Source organism: Phalacrocorax aristotelis, chromosome 2, assembly GCF_949628215.1.
Source record: "Phalacrocorax aristotelis chromosome 2, bGulAri2.1, whole genome shotgun sequence".
Lineage (NCBI taxonomy): Eukaryota > Metazoa > Chordata > Aves > Suliformes > Phalacrocoracidae > Phalacrocorax > Phalacrocorax aristotelis.
Window position 1 is genome coordinate 24,832,025 of NC_134277.1, and position 17,111 is coordinate 24,849,135.

The 17,111-nt window shown below is 37.5% G+C and overlaps 1 protein-coding gene across 1 annotated transcript in view; it reads left to right on the forward strand.

Moving 5' to 3' along the window:
* The first annotated feature begins 15,666 nt into the window (after positions 1 to 15,666).
* Positions 15,667 to 17,111, forward strand: part of ZNF804B (zinc finger protein 804B) — a 35,024-nt gene continuing 33,579 nt past the window's right edge. Inside the window, exons 1-2 of the mRNA XM_075081989.1 lie at positions 15,667 to 15,708; positions 15,950 to 16,168. Coding sequence (XP_074938090.1) covers positions 15,667 to 15,708; positions 15,950 to 16,168 — 261 coding nt within the window. The remainder of the gene's footprint in view (positions 15,709 to 15,949; positions 16,169 to 17,111) is intronic.

Here is a 17,111-nt window from a genome sequence, read left to right on the forward strand (position 1 = left end):
ACAAACACAGGGGTCCATTTTTGTGCGTAAGAATACTAACTCAGAATTCCCATCTGCTTCTTTTGCTAGAGCTTGCAAATGGAAAAATAAGCTTAAATTCCACTTAAAACTGTAGCGCAAGCAGACAACATGCAGTCCTCACCCTTCCTCCAGTAACTTTGAAAACCTTCTTCATAATCTGCACACTGACACTCATTGAAAATGGAATTCATCCCAGTGCAGAGCACTAGTCAAGCTCCTAATTTTTGCCCAAGGGAGAGCAGAGAATCATAAGCAGGTTTTCTATGCAGGGTTGAATTTCATCCAAAATTAGATGCCAGTGTCACATCATTACATTTCAGGGCAATACAGCTAATTATCAAATGCAGGATCTGAGATGAAATGAGTTAGCTTCAGAAAATGTCTTGGTGAGCAATTAGTGTAAAAAAAAGAGATTTTATTTTGTTTGATATATGACAAATTTTTGAGCAGGAGTATAATTTCTGAATAAAGTAATATATGAAATGGGCTGGGTTTGTTCCTGTTGTATGAATATCTTGTTTGCTTTGTCACTTCAGTTTTCCATTATTTTATTGTATCCTGACTCCTTTTTTGTTTATGGGAAATATAAGCATGACATTAATTTCATTATCGTATTCTGCATGCAAACATGTATTACATTTGCAAATGAGGAAGTGGTAAGGAGAAGCAAATTCAGTGAGAGGGTTTATTATGCATGCATAACCAAGCAAGTGCTAGTTTTAGAACAGTACGTCTTGAACAGTTGCAATAAGGATTGCCAGGATTTAAGTATGAGTTTTATGAATAGAAATTTTTAAAAAGTAACTACTATAGAAATTACTTCACTTCATTGACCTCTGCATGTTTTATCCTGAGTAGCACCACAAATTGTGATATTCATTATTAGACTGAGTTGAAATCTGAAACAAAGAAACAAAGGACAAATGTGGGTATTATTAAAATATGTAACTTGTCATAAACTCTCATTAGTTTAAGTAGCCTCCTTTTTTATGACATCTTAAGTAAAAATGAAGAGAACTGCAAAAAGATGTTTTTCAGCACTAACCATAAAAGCAAAAATATTGAGAACAAGAATTTTGTACATTCAAACGAATCTAAAATACTTGTTCCCATAAAATCTGCACTTTGCTGTAAATTTGGAGATATTAATACTATGCATGAAGTGATGGAACCATAGGTTTACTTGAAGTGATTTGTGAAAATGCAGCTCATTAGCAGAGCCAAGCTGGTAGCAGAGATAGTAGTAACACTATTTCTCCTTGTGGCATAGCATAATGTTGCAACATTATTTAGATTTAGTGATGTCAACTTCTGTTTCTTTTAAAGTCACACTTATGTATCTGGTTTTAGTTCATAATGCAGGTGGCCTATCCTCAGTGACACGATGTTATATGAAGGATACTAATGTAGAAATTAATCATAAAATTTTTAATACAGAAACTCGGATGTTCAATGGAATGTTGTGACTTGCAATATCAGTAACCATTTCACACAATATATTTCTATATTGTGTTACACTAACGTTATACTATATATAATAATATCATATTTTAATTTATAATATTAAGAATGTAAAAAAATACCGATGATATTCTATTTATAATATATTAATATTAACATTAACTTGATATTACATATAGCATTATATTTTTATTATATTATTATACTAATGATTTAATAGTATAATAATATAATGAATGTGATGTATATTAGATGGAACTATAGTATAGTTTCATAGTTATACTATATATACTAAATTACATAAACTACACATACTATATAAACTAAACAGACAGAAAGGTTGAATCATATGTCAATACAATGGGGTTTTTTTTTTCACCTAGGTAATTAGTATGAAGTTTTATTTTCTTTCATCTTCCATGGTTGTATTTTCTCCTTCCTCATTTTCTCCAGTGCCTTGTCATTTGTTCCTTTATTTTCTAACCATTTTTACCTTCTTTTTTGTATTTTTCCATGTTTTCTAGATATCTTCCACTCACTAAAATTATTGAAGATGTAGTCATGCAGCCCATTCACTGGGCTAAGGCAGGATCATGGGGTGCTATTTCTGGCACAACCACAAACATGCAGGCAAATCTTATTCATGTCATCTCACTGCTTGCATTCACTTCCATAGTGCTAGAAGCATACAGTGTTGTACTGAGCTCCTCTGTCCTCCAAGTGATTAGAAAAGGGATGAGAATAAATGCAGTGCCATGTTCCCAACTCAATCAGAAAATTCACCATGTGTGGGCAAGTGTGAAAGAGAGACCAACAACTTTGTGAGGAATTGCTTAGCTATTTAACTTCAGGAAATCCCTGAAAGACACATACATCTCCATTTTTTGTCTTGGTACTTCCTAATACTGTCTCATTAAATATGCTGGATTTATGCTGGGCTCACAATAGGCAGCTGTGATGCCTAATTCAGCTCTACAGGTTCTAGTATGGGCAGGGCTCTTACAAGTTCAGTGCTGCAAAGTTGAGAATGGTGAGGCCAAAGTCTTAGCACTGCATTCAGTGCAGGAGTCAGTCAGGCTTCAGAATGATGTTTTGAATATTAAATGTAACCTTATGCAACCATATAACAAATAGACTCAGAGACGAAGACAGATGACCATATAAATCACATATAGACATATTTGGTTTTTATATTTCCTTCTATAAAACATATACAGTAATTCCATCAAAACTTGTCATAGTCATTCTACTAGAACAGAATAGGTTATTTTGAATATATGAAAATATCTTGTACTGAATTCATAAATGGAATTTACTGTATAGAGGTCACTGAATATGGCTGAGTGTCCTGCATTTAAGAGCTGTGTTCCTCTCAAATGGGGAAAAGGCAAATTTGGAGGACAGCAGTAACTGCTAATATGAAGTTTGAGTCTCACATGGTCACCCCTGACATGATGCGTACGAAGATCTGATTGTTTTTAAATCACTAGACTTGCTTCTCAAATGATCTATTCATAGCCCTAATGAATCGAGTCAGAACTTCTGCTTTAGTAATTTCATATGGTGTAGTACTTATATTAAAATGGGAGGAGAATATCTCTAAATACAGGCAGTGAGAGCTGACAAAAATATTCCCTGAACATTTCTACAGTGCACTTGTGTTATCCCCAACACGTGTGGGGAATGGTTGTGAATTCTTGCACTACTGAGAATGCACATCCCATCACACAGCTATTGATACTAGTGTGAGCCAGCTCAGAACAATCCAGCTTCACATTAACACATCAAATCTTGTAATGGCCAATTTTCGGTTGGGTTTTCCTGACAGTATATTGACTGTGTAACAGAAAGCTGCTCATGGATGGAAGTTAGACCAAAATCACTGGTGATGAAATGTACCAGAATAAGTGACTTTAAAACAAAATGTAAGCAATAAAGTGTCAATGGGACGTATACAAAATAATGAGTTTTAGAGACTGAGGCAGTGGAAAATTTGTGCAGAAGGGAGGTAATTAACAGAACACTGTGTAAAATAGCTCCCCTAAACTTATTAATAAACTTGCCATACAAAGATTATTTTTTTTTTGTGCCCATCCACATTAACTCTTTGTTAAACTTTTCATTCATATTGCAAGTACCAACTCAGTCTGAGTTATCCAATAGTTTAGAAATTACATTCATATTGATTACAGGCATATACATGATGTTACACAAAACACTGAGTGTGGTCCCTGGATGCTCTCATGCTGTAGCCATTCAGTGAAGTCTCAATGTACTAGAGGACTGTGTTGCTGCTAGTATCGTAGAACCATACAGTATCTTGAGTTGGAAGGGACTCATAAGGATTGAGTCCAACTCTCTGTTCCTCGCACGTCTACCTAAAACTAAATTGTATGACTAACAGTGTCAGCCAGAAAAAAATTACTGTTCATTTGCTTCTGCTTTCATACAGACAGTTATGTAACCAAATATTCTAGTAAAGGGAGTGGCAAGCCAGTGAAACTATAAGCAGGTTTTTTGTTTGTTGTATTTTATTCAAGGACAGGCAGTTTACTAAGAAGGTTTTAAATACTGGCAGGAAATGTCTCATCATTAATTCATTGAGTTGTCTATTTTAATTAGATCAAGAGTTCGAGAGCTCACACCCTTGTTTTCATATTAATTAAGGAAATGCACTATCAAATCTGTTATAAGTTTGTGGACTGTTTTATGACACAGGTTGTTGTGCTAGCAGGTTATCAAAAATCAAAGCTATAAAGTGCTTCTGTTCGTTTATATAGCATTAAAATCATTAAAGATTCAATGCAGAGTCACGGTTCAAAAATAAAGAAGAATCCAGAGCCCATAATGGATATAAATTCAGTCAGTTTTTAAGATGACTCACGCTTAATAAATGTGACAGAGTAAGATAGGAAATTTAATGATGGTACTCTTCAAGTTGAGAACTCCCCATCTCTAAGGTGAAGCCAGAAATATTCTTTCAAGTTGAGAGACACCAGCCTAGCTCATTTTTCTGAAATCAAGAATCTCTAACATTGCACTATGTTGAGTAAATTCATGGGATTAATTGACATCCCAGGAAGCCTCGTGAAACAGCATCAGGCTGTAATCAGCTGCTTGAGTTGTTGTCACAGGAAGCCTCAGGTCTCCACGGCAGCGCTAGAAGTGCTTGTTAAGTCTGGGTAATGTATTCCCAACCAAGTACTTGTGACAGAATTAGTTCTATGTTATACAGTTTGTTCATTTCAAGGGAGATGAGGATGGATCATTTTTTATTTGTTCAACAAAGTGTCTATTTAAGACCTTTTGTGCCCCAGATATATTTATTTTAAATTGCATGTTGTATTCTACAACGCCGTTCCTAATACCAGCGATCACGTATGGTGAATCCAAGAGCACAATAGATGTTTGCTATAATTTTGGTACCATATTAGGCTGATAAAAATATCGCAGCAGAAAAAAATGTAGTCTTTGATTATAAAGAGGTATTCTTTTCCTTTTTCACATCTTGTTTTTTTTTCCAAATCTGCCTCTGCAAGAATATGCTCACCCTCCCTTTTAATAATTTTAATAATCTCAGGAAATCCCCCTGGATGTAAATTTTATCTTCTCTTTTGAATGTTTTGTTTTTCCATGTATTATGTTTGTTATAGCTGGATCTTACACTCTCTGGTTTGTTGTTTCCCAGTTTCTGGGGAGGGACCTCACCAAGAGGTGAGGACTGAGTGGAGTATTTTAGGCAAACATTTGTAGATAGTCCTTCATGCCCTTTTGCAATATGTCCTTACCCTGGGTGAAAGAACAGTAAGAGCTGTTGGTAAGTGGCACCAAGGTGTCCCAACCCATCACGAGAGTGGGGATTTCTCCACACTCTCACGAGGGCTGGGAATTTGCACCAATGATACAATCTGACTAAAATTTCTTTCTTTTCTGTTAATAAATAATCAAACACATTGCAGACTTGCAGCTGTTTAACATCATTACTGACTATACTGCCTGGTAAACACAGAAACTGGCAGGTAGGACCAGGGTTCTGTCTCTGTCATGAAGGAAAGGTGGAACCAATAAAAAAAAAAAAAAAGGAGGGAAGTGAACAAAGACAGAAAGCACAAAGTCATTCAGCATCAGCCATAAGTTGAACAAGATACCATGGGCTGGAAGGATTCTGCTGCATGGCCTGGAATTGTTGTACGCTGAGCATGGAAACTGTGACAAAAACTACTTGGCCCTTGAATCACATTCACCTGCAGCAGTGCTCAGCATTGCTGCTGAGCTGTCACTTCCTGTGTGTCTCCACTCATTTCACTAATGCATTCACTCTTCCCTGCTGAGGAGGCCTCGTCATGCTGAAAATAAAAACTAGCATTTTATCTTGAAAAGTCTCTCCTAGGGGAAGGTTGGAACTGAAGATATGATGCAAGAATGTAGACTTTGCAGAGGTTTTGGGATAGTTAGCATTAATTCAATTTTAAGTTTGGAGGTGGTGGACAGAGGCTGAATTAATGTCTTCAGTCAATAATTTTTTTCTACAGTCAACAATCAAATATTCATATTAATTCCTTAGATATCTCAGTAACTACTGTCTTTTGCTTGTGGACGTATTCCCAAGTTATCACACAGAAGTAACTTGGGAAAATAGTTGTTTCCCTTCAGGTGCAGGGGATACTACAAGGCAATTAATTATTCCTGTATGACAGCATTTGAGCATGGAATGGCAGAGTTTTATCTTGGAAACTGCCATAATGGTGCCATTAATCTGCAATTTGAGCGCCCAGTTGTATTTAGAAATTAAATTACTTCTAATTGCCAGGTGTGCTGCAGGGCGGATTTCAAGCAGGGTGGGTTTTGGCTAGAAAAGAGCTAGAAAAAGTCTTTGTTCCTCCTTGCCTCCCTCCCTCTGTTCCTTCCTAACTTCCTCTTTCTCAACCTCTCATGCATTTTTTTTCAATCAGACTGCAAACAGTAACCTTTCATTTGGCAGAAGAATGAAAGGAACTTTTTTGCTTTGACTCCGATCAGTGGAATTGAAACATGTATAAAACTGCAGAGTTAACACAAAAAAAGAGTATATAGAGTTTTGCAACTCACATAAATGCATTTGGGGAGAGGCAGAGGAAGAGGGGTATATGTGTGTGTAAATAACCTTCCTTTTTCCATTTGGTCTTTATAGAGCAATTTGGAATTCTTTCTTTTTCACTCAAGTGAACTCAGTGAAACCTCAAGTGCTGAGGAAAGCCAAAGCTTTCATAAATCAGTGTTTTGGGCTCCTGTTGAAAAAAATGCAAAAAGGGACACATGAAAAGCTAATGTGCAGAAATACCTTGGTTTCTGGATAAAAACGTCATCAAATGCTACACAATGCAATGATGAGGCAGTATTTTATGGGGAAGTTTTAAGAGAAGGTGTGCAGTATAGGTATAATTCAAATTTATGATTAATGCTTATCCTGCAGGATATTTTTCTGAAGTAGACTGCAAATATACGTAATATAAGAAAATAAATTTACCAATCTGGATTTACTAGAAGTTTCTTAATATTTTATCATAAAATTAACAATTATTCTCCATTGCTATGAGCAATAGAAACCCACTGATATTGCATCATTTATGATATTGAACTGGCTTTAATTTTATGGTATCTACAAAGAAAGAGTCAAACAATATTAAAAGAGAGAGGATGTAAATGTTTAATGTTATTGGTATTAAAGACTATAAAAAGCTATCTGATATGATTAGCCTGTATTTTATGAAAAAGTCACTTAATAAAAAAAACAGTTCTAAAAGCTACAGATGAGTTGTGTGATAACTATTCCTGTGCTCATAACAAATGCTGTTACTGCGTGATCAATACCATTATTATAAAGTGCTTTTAGCTAACTCAAATATGAAAGACCCTGCACATAAGTTAAATTGTGTTGTGTTCTATAGAAGAAGGTTTTAGGTCAAAATGTACAAAGATCTTAAATTATGTCAAGTAGGTTTCATCTGAAAAGATGTTTCAGACAAAGAAATACAACATCACACAATCTATTAAATGCAGTGCTGGAACATGGATTGTACTCTAAAAATTGCAGTTGGAAGAATGAGAATAGTAAGGGAAAAATGGAGGACTAACTCTTCAGATTAATTGATAATATCTCACTCATCAGAAACCAGGTAAAAGAAATGATCACTTGAGAGAAGGAGAGAGAAAGTAGTATGAAATAGTGATCAAATTGAAGGAATTAACTTTAAATGGAAGGCAGACAATAATGTCACAATCAGATTCACTGAAGGACTTGCATTTGTGCAGAGAAGCAGGACTATAAGGAAAAAGTGAGTAATGTACTTTTTTTTCTTCTTCTGTGTAACAGGAACAGTTCTGCTGTCCAACTTAGAAAAAACATTACTATTCTATCTACATTTTAAGATGGCCATACTAAAATATAATTTAACTGAAGCCTTAGGAGAGAGTCTATGTTTACAGCAGTCACACTAGTCACCATATCTGCAGAGTAGCTGGAAACATTCCGAGATCCTCTATAATTTTCTATCTTTTGAGTCATACTCATGAGTCTCTTAGAAGTTGCTTTTAAATGCCAGAATATAATCCTAACAGTAATAAAACCACATTCATTTCTATGGTTATCCCAGAAATCGTTTCAGCCTCTTCAACCATGTCACAACCCTGACAGTTCTGATATCCTTTGTGTTTTCATGTTGTCCTTGAGTCACATCCCTTCATCTTTTTTGGGCTGTTGCTCTAGTTACAGAATGACAACAATCTTTATTTTTTTAATGGCAGAGTTAGTATTTGGAAATTGTTATTTAATTTCTTCGTACCTAGAAAATACTTTCAAAATAATAAGTCAAATACTAATCATAGCACTAATAGAGGACATAGATTAACAATGAAGATCAGAGCTACAAATCAGGCAGCCTCACATATCATTAAGCAGATTTAGTATAACTGTAGATTTTCCTAAATCTTCAAACCAAACTTAGTTTTCTAGTAGCATAGTCATCCAAAGGACATCATATATTCCCCTTCAGAAATGTATCATGCTCCATCTTAAAATGACACCCCCTGCTTCAATGTGAAGGCTGTTCTTAAGTCTCTTCCACTGATTATAATAAACCTTGTGGATTCCAGTCTAAATATAGTGAAGGCTTTGTGTACCATTTGGTCTTTACAGAATCACAGAATGGCAGGGGTTGGAAGGGGCCTCTGGAGATCATCTCCCCCAACCCTCCTGCTTGATCAGGCACACCTAGAGCAGGGGGCACAGGACCGTGTCCAGGCAGGTTTTAAATGTTTCCAGGGAAGGAGACTCCACAACCTCTCTGGGCAAACATTTGGGTGTATTTCCCCATCTCTCTGGAAATTCTGCATTTGCTGTATTAAAATATTATAATTTCTACATCTGAATCTCACTAGTTGGTTAATACATGAGAGCAGATCCTTCATCACCTTCTGTTTCAGCTGCAGGTTGCCCCACTCAGGTGCAGGGCCTTGCACCTGAAGTTCATGATGTTCACACGGGCCCACTTCTCGAGCTTGTCCAGGTCACTCTGGATGGCACCCCATCCCTCAGGTGTGTCAACCACACAACTCAGCTTGGTGTCGTCTGCAAATTTGCTGAGGGTGCACTTGATCCTACTGTCTCTATCACTGATGAAGACATTAAACAGTACTGGTCCCAGTATGGACCCCTGAGGGACACCACTCACCGCTTATCTCCACGTTATGCCTTCATTTTCTGAAATTGGTGATTTAGTTTTCTTTATTATTTATATTATTTCCATTCTGGTTCTAATATCCTCTTTGAGCTGCTTATTTATCCTAGAACTCTTGTTTCTGCACTTTGTGTCATTCCAGGCAGTTTTGTTCACTTAAAGAAATTACATTTTGCTAATTACTTCCTTCAAGCTCTTTAAATATATCCCTTTGGAATGAAAAATTATCTAAACTCTCAAATGCACTTTATTATATATTTCTTTTAAAATTAAACTGAACACATACAATTTTGTATGTAACTTTCAGTTAGGTAGCTAATTCCCTTTGCAGGTCAACTTTTGATCATATTTTCGGGTAATCTAATAGATGTAGCTGCTTAAGTTCCACCAATTTCTGAAAATGAGGGGGAAAATGTTGAATCACATTGAGATGTTTGAAAAATGTCTTCTATATCCACAGCAAAGATTTTGAGTGTTTATATGCTCCATTTATAAAGTTGAAAAAGTGTTTAGAAAATCTCAAAGTGTAAGTCCTTATAAAGTTATGAGAAGCAGTAGTGTGTCTTAGAATATTAAAGATTTGCTGAAGACCTGAATAGCTCTGCTGCTTTTCTTTGAATACATGTGTCCTGTAAGGCTGATCCCAATCTGCACTGATGTTTTTGATTAATACTAAATAAGTTAGGAATAGGTTTATGACTCCTTAAAGTTACAGCTCTCTATCTGTCCTATTAGTTCCAGCAGGTTTGTACTCTGAAGGGCATGTGAGACCTGCTAAAAGCATTGCACTTCTCAGGTCTCAGCATTCTAGTAGCAAATGGAAGTGCATATAATCGAAAATGCTGCAGTAATTGGCTGCGTGTGAAAAATATGAAGATGTATTTATTTGCAGAAGTTAGGAGCTGCCCTCTATAAGTCAGTGGAGAATGGTAGTATTGGCTGCTTTTGAAGAAGAAAGAATTCCTTTGCAACAGACCACTCTGTAATTCCTCACCAGAGATCCCACACTGGCAGAAACTCTGCATAGAGTTTTCAAGGTGGAGAATGCCAGAACATGTGTGAGGTAAATGAGTGTTCTGTGTTGCTGGTTATTGCAGCTGAACAACATTACTTGCTTTCTATTCTATCTCCACAGCTAAACTTTCCTAGGAAATTCCTTAGGTAAGAGGGCAGAGTCTTCTCCTGGGGAAAAAAAGAGGGCATTCAGGGAAATTCAACCATCCTGATGTTCAGTTACATATCCTAATATAAGGACATTTTTGTGGTACTCAAGTTTCACACTGCACACGAGTACTTTGATTAATTCCTGCATTCTATCACCTGCCTACTAAGTTTTAGAAATCTTTTAAAATCTATTTCACTGTAGCTGCGGAAGAAAAGATAAGGGCCTAAAAATTACATGTGGTTATCCCAAGAATTGGTGAATGAGGAAGAAGTGGTGAATGAACACTCAAAATGAATGTCCTACAGTTGCTCTCTCTACCCATCCATGTGCAGGTCCTGACCCCCAGAGATGTTCTGTACCAGCCCCCACAGTTCTACAGATTTCCCTCAATAAAAGTTAATTACAAGTGCTTACATGAATGATCCAATGAAAATATGAATTATAGATTGAAATCTAGGTTGTCTAATTTAAGGATGTTATTCACTTTTAAACCTCTTATCCCTACTGTCCTGCTCAAGGATCTCCCAGGTACATATATTTCTTTCTCAAATCGTGGGGACCAAAATTGCCTTTAAGGCTACATCTACACTTTGATCTGCCCCAACAAGCAGACCTAGTATCTCAGGCCCAGTGATGTAGAAAAAACTGTCAGCCACACTGCATCCCGGGACAAACAGGTTATGTCCCTGTTTGGCCTAAGTCCCCTCAGGTCTGTGTGGCCGTACCCTCAGGTATATTTTCAATATTTGTTTTTATTTCAGTCTGTCTGAAAAAGTGTGAGCGCTATGTTAAAATACTGCCTGGGTAGTTCTTCTGTGGCATGATGTTGCAATGCTTTTTCACGGCATACACGTTGCTTGCCTTGGGGGAGGTCATGAGATGGGGATGCCTGGGGGAATGCAGACTGATGGTTATTGGAAGACTATACAAGGCATGGAGAGCCTGGTGAAGTCTCACCCCTGTTGCCTGTAGAGTGTGGTCCCTGAACAGAATGTTATTCTAGAACTGCACTCATTTTTATCTCAAAGGGAACCAGCAAGTTTAATCCGAAATGAAAAGCTGAGAATGAACTGTCACACATGGAGTGGGGATGATGGAGGGCCAGGTTCCAGGAGCCAAGTTATTTGCTGGTGTAGATGTATCCAATAGTATTTTACAGCTGACGTTTCACCAATACTGAATCAAGTCAAATTATTACCCTCAGCGTCTTACATATAACACTGCTATTAACATGCCAGAATGTGATTCGCCTTGACTTTCATTGTTGACTTTCATTTAATTTCTTTTCTACTCTAACCTCCCGAACTTTTTCCCTTGCATTGGTGTTTACTCAGCTACTTACAATCTGGTATTTGTGAATGAGATTTCCCTCTCCAAAAGGCAGCACTTGACACACATCTTACTGAACTTTATCTTGCTGATTTCAGACCATATCTCAAGATTATTACAGTAATTTTGAATCACAATCCTGGTCCCTAAAGCATTTGTATGCCCTGTGCTTTTAATTACTATCATTCATATATTTCATACACAATCACAATTAATTTTTGTCATCTAAGTCACTAATGAAAACATACTTAAAATTCTTAGACATAGAATATAGTTCTGTAGCTTATATTTGTCCTACTTCTTCTCTAACCTCTAGTCTGAGAATGCCCAAGAGGCATCTCAGTAGTTGCATCGGTATTTAATACTTGCACTCATATCTAATCTGATTCACACAATTATATTTAAGTTATCAAACTCTAACAACTCTGATTGCTTATGTCCCCAAAGAGGGAGCAGTCTGTCACTTACTGAGTTCTGCATTAATGTGAGTTAGCTGTTCTGTCACTAAATCTGCATTCCATTCCAATTTAGAAACAGGTGACCAAAAGAGGGCTAATAATGTAATATTTTTGTCATGTTCTATTTACGAGCACTGTGCATTTACTCCACTATATTTGTAGAAATCCATGGGTTTATAGAAAACTGCCTCTGAAAGTTTTGCTGTATCAGGTGACCTACTTTTCACCTTAATCCATTTGAACACAGCAGATATATTTACTATCAGTTACTGAGGCAGGGAATGTGGTATTGTTTTGTCTAGATCAGCATACTTTAATGGCCATGCAGTCTATTAAATATCTCTTACAGACGCTGGATTTAATAAACGATTTCTAATTGACTAGATGTCAGTGGCAACATTCTAGAAAACTCAGTTACATGGAATCTTCCATTGATTTTCCCTATATTAGAAAATGAAATGTCAGATACCATTAATTGCATTTTCACAATAAGAAGCATACTGCAAAAGTAACTGCTAAGCGAAAGCACTTCCAGCCTAACGGGCAATAGAGGTATTCTTTTTAAATTAATCCAATATATAAACATTAATTACAGTTATATGCCTCTGTGGGCCAAACTGATGTGAATGTAATTACAATTTATAATATGGAATCATTTTGCGGGCTTCTAGGAAAAAAATGCATTTAGGTATATTTTGCACTTATATATCCTTATACAGTATGCTGTCTGCATCCAGCAACATGGACGGTGGTTAGCCCATGGTTTCTAGGAATTCGTACCTACAACGACTGCATCATCCCTGACATCAGCTTGCACTTACTGTTGTCCATGGTTCAAAGACAGAACTGTTAATGTATGTTATCTTATAAGTATGCATGCATTTGTTAACCCCGGCTATATGCCATTAGTAAGTAGCGTATGATCCAGAATAAAGTTTATGAGACTGTGACACACTTATTCATTACCATTGGTGGTCCCTAGTTTAAAAAACTTTGGTGCATCTTTCCTGCTTTCCTGTGTCTGCATTGGTGTGGTCAGGCGTTCATGGTCACATATGTTTTCTGCAGGTGTAATTCTACAGATTTTCTTTCACATGACCGTATTTATTATGCCAAAATTGACCACCAGTAACTATAGTCCTAGGGAGATGATATTAGCAGTCTGGATGTGAAAATTCATTTGACTATGCACAATTTACTGTAGTGCTAGAAGTTCTTATGTCTTTGTAGAGAAAGAAAAATCCATGACCTTTCTAAAGTATGTGATGTAGCATTCAATTTCCCTGCATCTGATCGATAAGCAAGCAGGAAATTATATCTTCTGCCGTGGTAGACAAGCATAATTAAGCAATAAGGCAATGGAGGTAGTTGTGATTATCTTAGGGTGCACCTGGGAGCTGCCTTGTTGCTATTTTAAAACATCTTTATGCTAAGGGAACTGTATTAATTTCTGCTGAGAAAGATAAAGTTGACAGTTTGGAATGCTCATGAGCAGCAGTTTCAGTTGTGCTTCACAGACAGTAATGTGGTGTGTTCGCCCTAAACAATTAGGCTTCTCCTTCAGCAGAAGCAAAGATGGAGTAGGCTGTAAACATTTAATTGACAGTTCAGACCCGGGGAAAAAAAAAGCCCACCCACCAAAAAAAGAATTGTGCATTGGCTGGCTGCCAGTGAGTGCAAAACTTACATTTTTACCAGTTTAGAATAAAAATATGTTGCCCCCAACACTTGACTTCCAGGGAAGACAGCTCTGCATAATTAATGCTATTGCATCCACATTCTAATTTATGCATTTTAATTATACCAAAGGCCCGGTGAATAATTAATGCTATCAAAAGAATGGGTCTGAAGCATAAGCCGAAAAGTATCAGTTTTTAATGGGCTTTGTAGATTTAAATAACTAATGAAAGCTACTTAACTATTTGATTGCAAGAATATTTCCCCCTGATACAATCAGGTATTAACTACCATTACTGAGCAGCTTCTCAAGAGGAGAAATGTTAGCTCAGGCTACCTGTTTACACAGTTGACCAATCTGAGTACACCACAGTACACTAACCCACCTGAGCTGTATGCATGTAGGAAAGAGATTTATTTGGGTGTTTGCCCTGTGGGGGGGGACTGGCATGTCATTGGCATCTTCTGTAAGACGTAAAATCAAAATTCTAGGCACAAAATTCCTCTTTGTTCGCCTTCCTTCAAGCAGGTCAGTTCATCCAAGTTCCATGGGGGGATTTAGAATTGAATATAAAGAAATACAACATAGAATTCATTATCCCTGAGTTCAGCAATCTAAGAATTAAAGATGTAGGCCAGGTTAGTAATTTAGAGCCTTGCAGTGGTCAATGGAGAGAGATAGCACCTCTGGAGAGTTTCATCTCATCCTAAAACAGGTTTTTGAAATAGATGGAATTAATCACCCTTTGGCAGTGGTTATCATTTTTCTATTTCTTACAGAGGAACCTTAGAATACTGCCTTAGATCATACACCTAACTTCTAGACAGTCTAGTTTAGGTGAAGTTAATTTCACTAGCAACAGCAGCCTCTAAACTACTGTGTGAGAAAGACCTACTGTAACCAACCTGATGGCATAAAGACCAGGGCAGAGCAGAAGGGCTCAGAGCACAGAGCTGTCCAAAGCTCAGTGTCACATTGACAACCAGCACCCCTGCTGCTTGGTCAAGTCTCTGACTCGAAACATGTGACACTCATTAAGAAAGTCCTTCCCCCTCTGAAAGGCTCAGAATATTTATTCACATTGATCTGCTGTGCCCAGAGGCTTGCCTCCACCCTGGCGTGGTCCCTAGAGCAGTGCTGGGCAGCAGGATATACTAGGAGCAGGGTGTCCCAGATGTGCAGTATGTCCCTGGTTTGGTGTACTTTGAGTTTGTCATGCAAAGGGTAGTGAAAACATGTAGACAGTAGACAGAACTGACTGCATAGCATGGAAAGCCTGGTGGCAGAAAGTATCCATTTCTTTAGGTGAGTAAAATGATACAGCAAATGATGAATTACTACAATTTCTGGCAATATATTACATACACTCAAGTAATATCAACTTGTCAATACAAATATAAAATGAATTACTTTACCAACTTTTTTGTTCGTGTTTTCCATGTCAGAAGTTTGCTTTTTAACCTCTAATGTAAAATGTATAAAAAGTGTCATAATAATAAGGTTGGCAAAGGCTGCTGCCAATTTTGAATATCAGTCCCCTTGTTTAAGTGCATTTTTTGGACCTCAGTAACTTTTGGCTCCTAAGTTTTAAATTTTCTCTTTTACCTAATACTGTATATTGAAATCAATGTACTTGACCCTCCAGAGCACCCACCTGAGTCATTAGGGAGGCATGGAGGGGGACTACATAGGAACTAATTGTGTTTTTCCTGTTTTTGGCTGTGTTTGCCTGAGGCTGGACATGAGTTAGTGCTCTTGCCAGTGGTTGGGGTCTGTGAGGGGTGGGTGAGAGTTACATTCAGTTTGGGTGGGCTGGATTGTGTGTCCCCTCACGCAGACATGGGGAAGGGACAGGGTGGCATGGAAAAGGCTCCTGCTGAGGTGGCTCTGCTCCAGGGAAATCTCAGCCAGCCATAGCCTGGCCCTGCTGAATGTTTCATAGAAGGTAGAAAGCAGAACACAAAAGTTAATCAGCCTTAATATCAGACTAAAACTAGTTTCTTTCTTCTAAGCAATAATACCTGAAAGAGCAGACACATGTTGGTGCAAACTGGGACAGTGCTGTAACAGTTTACAGACTAACCCTGCATACCTGGTGGCTCATGTCTTCTCCACTGCTCAGCTTTCCTGCCCAGGAGCTAGGCAGTGTCCTGATGGTATTCCTCTACAACCCATTCCTTTGCTTCTTCCTTTGCAGGACTATGCTGAGAAGGAGAAAGCTGCAGCCAAGGCTCTGGAGGATGTGAAGGCTAACTTCTACTGTGAACTGTGTGACAAGCAGTACCACAAACACCAGGAATTTGACAACCACATCAATTCTTATGATCACGCTCACAAGCAGGTAAACCTGACAAATATCCGTGCATGTTACAGTAGTCCATCTTTGTCCCTCACTGATTGTGGGAGGTTTCTAAATTCACACAAGTAGAAGGGAATTTAACATTTGATGGTTTTGATTTCAACATGCTATTTTTCATTAAAATAAAATGTGAAATATGAATTGTTTTAATCTTTACCACAATTTTTTTAAGCCCCTTTGACTGAAAGATCACTGTCTATAGTTTTAGATAGGTGCTCAACACCAATATTCACACTGAATTTGATATATCTAAATGAAATGTGGAATTGCTTATAAACTAGAGGGAGGGGAAAGGACCACTTCGTCAAATATCCAGGTCCCTCTTTTGGATGCAGAAGGCATATGACCATGTTGTTTCAAGGACAGAAAAGCTTTTTTTAAAAAAGCATATGTTTCTTGTAGCTGTACGCTTCTACGGGAGAACTTATCTTGGGCCGCATATCTCCGGGACACAGGGCTCTACCCACCCTGGGGACAGCGATGCACAGACATCAATATGATGGATACAAAATGTCCGTTTATTTAGCTGCGTCACACGCTTATATAGCTCTTGCGCTTCCTGTTCCTGCCACTCCTATGGGGAGGAGTCTATCTTTCCGTCACATCCCGTGATCTTCCGGTCGCCGATCCCTGTCTATTCCCCTACAGTTTCTGAAGTTGAAATCTATGTCTCTTAATATTTCTCAGGGTAGAATACATTTTACCTTGCATGCAGAACATAATAGAAAATAATGGCTACTTTTGAACAAGGTATTAGGTTCTTGGGAAAAGATAATAGATGCTAATTTTTTGTCATTGCTTTTGTATTAACTTTATCAGATCTGTATATGGTAGGTATATCCTACCCATATATACCTATTAACCTTCTATGTCTGCTTTTTACATCCTAGTTTTCCTCCAGTTTTAGCAAAATCCTTATTTCAGT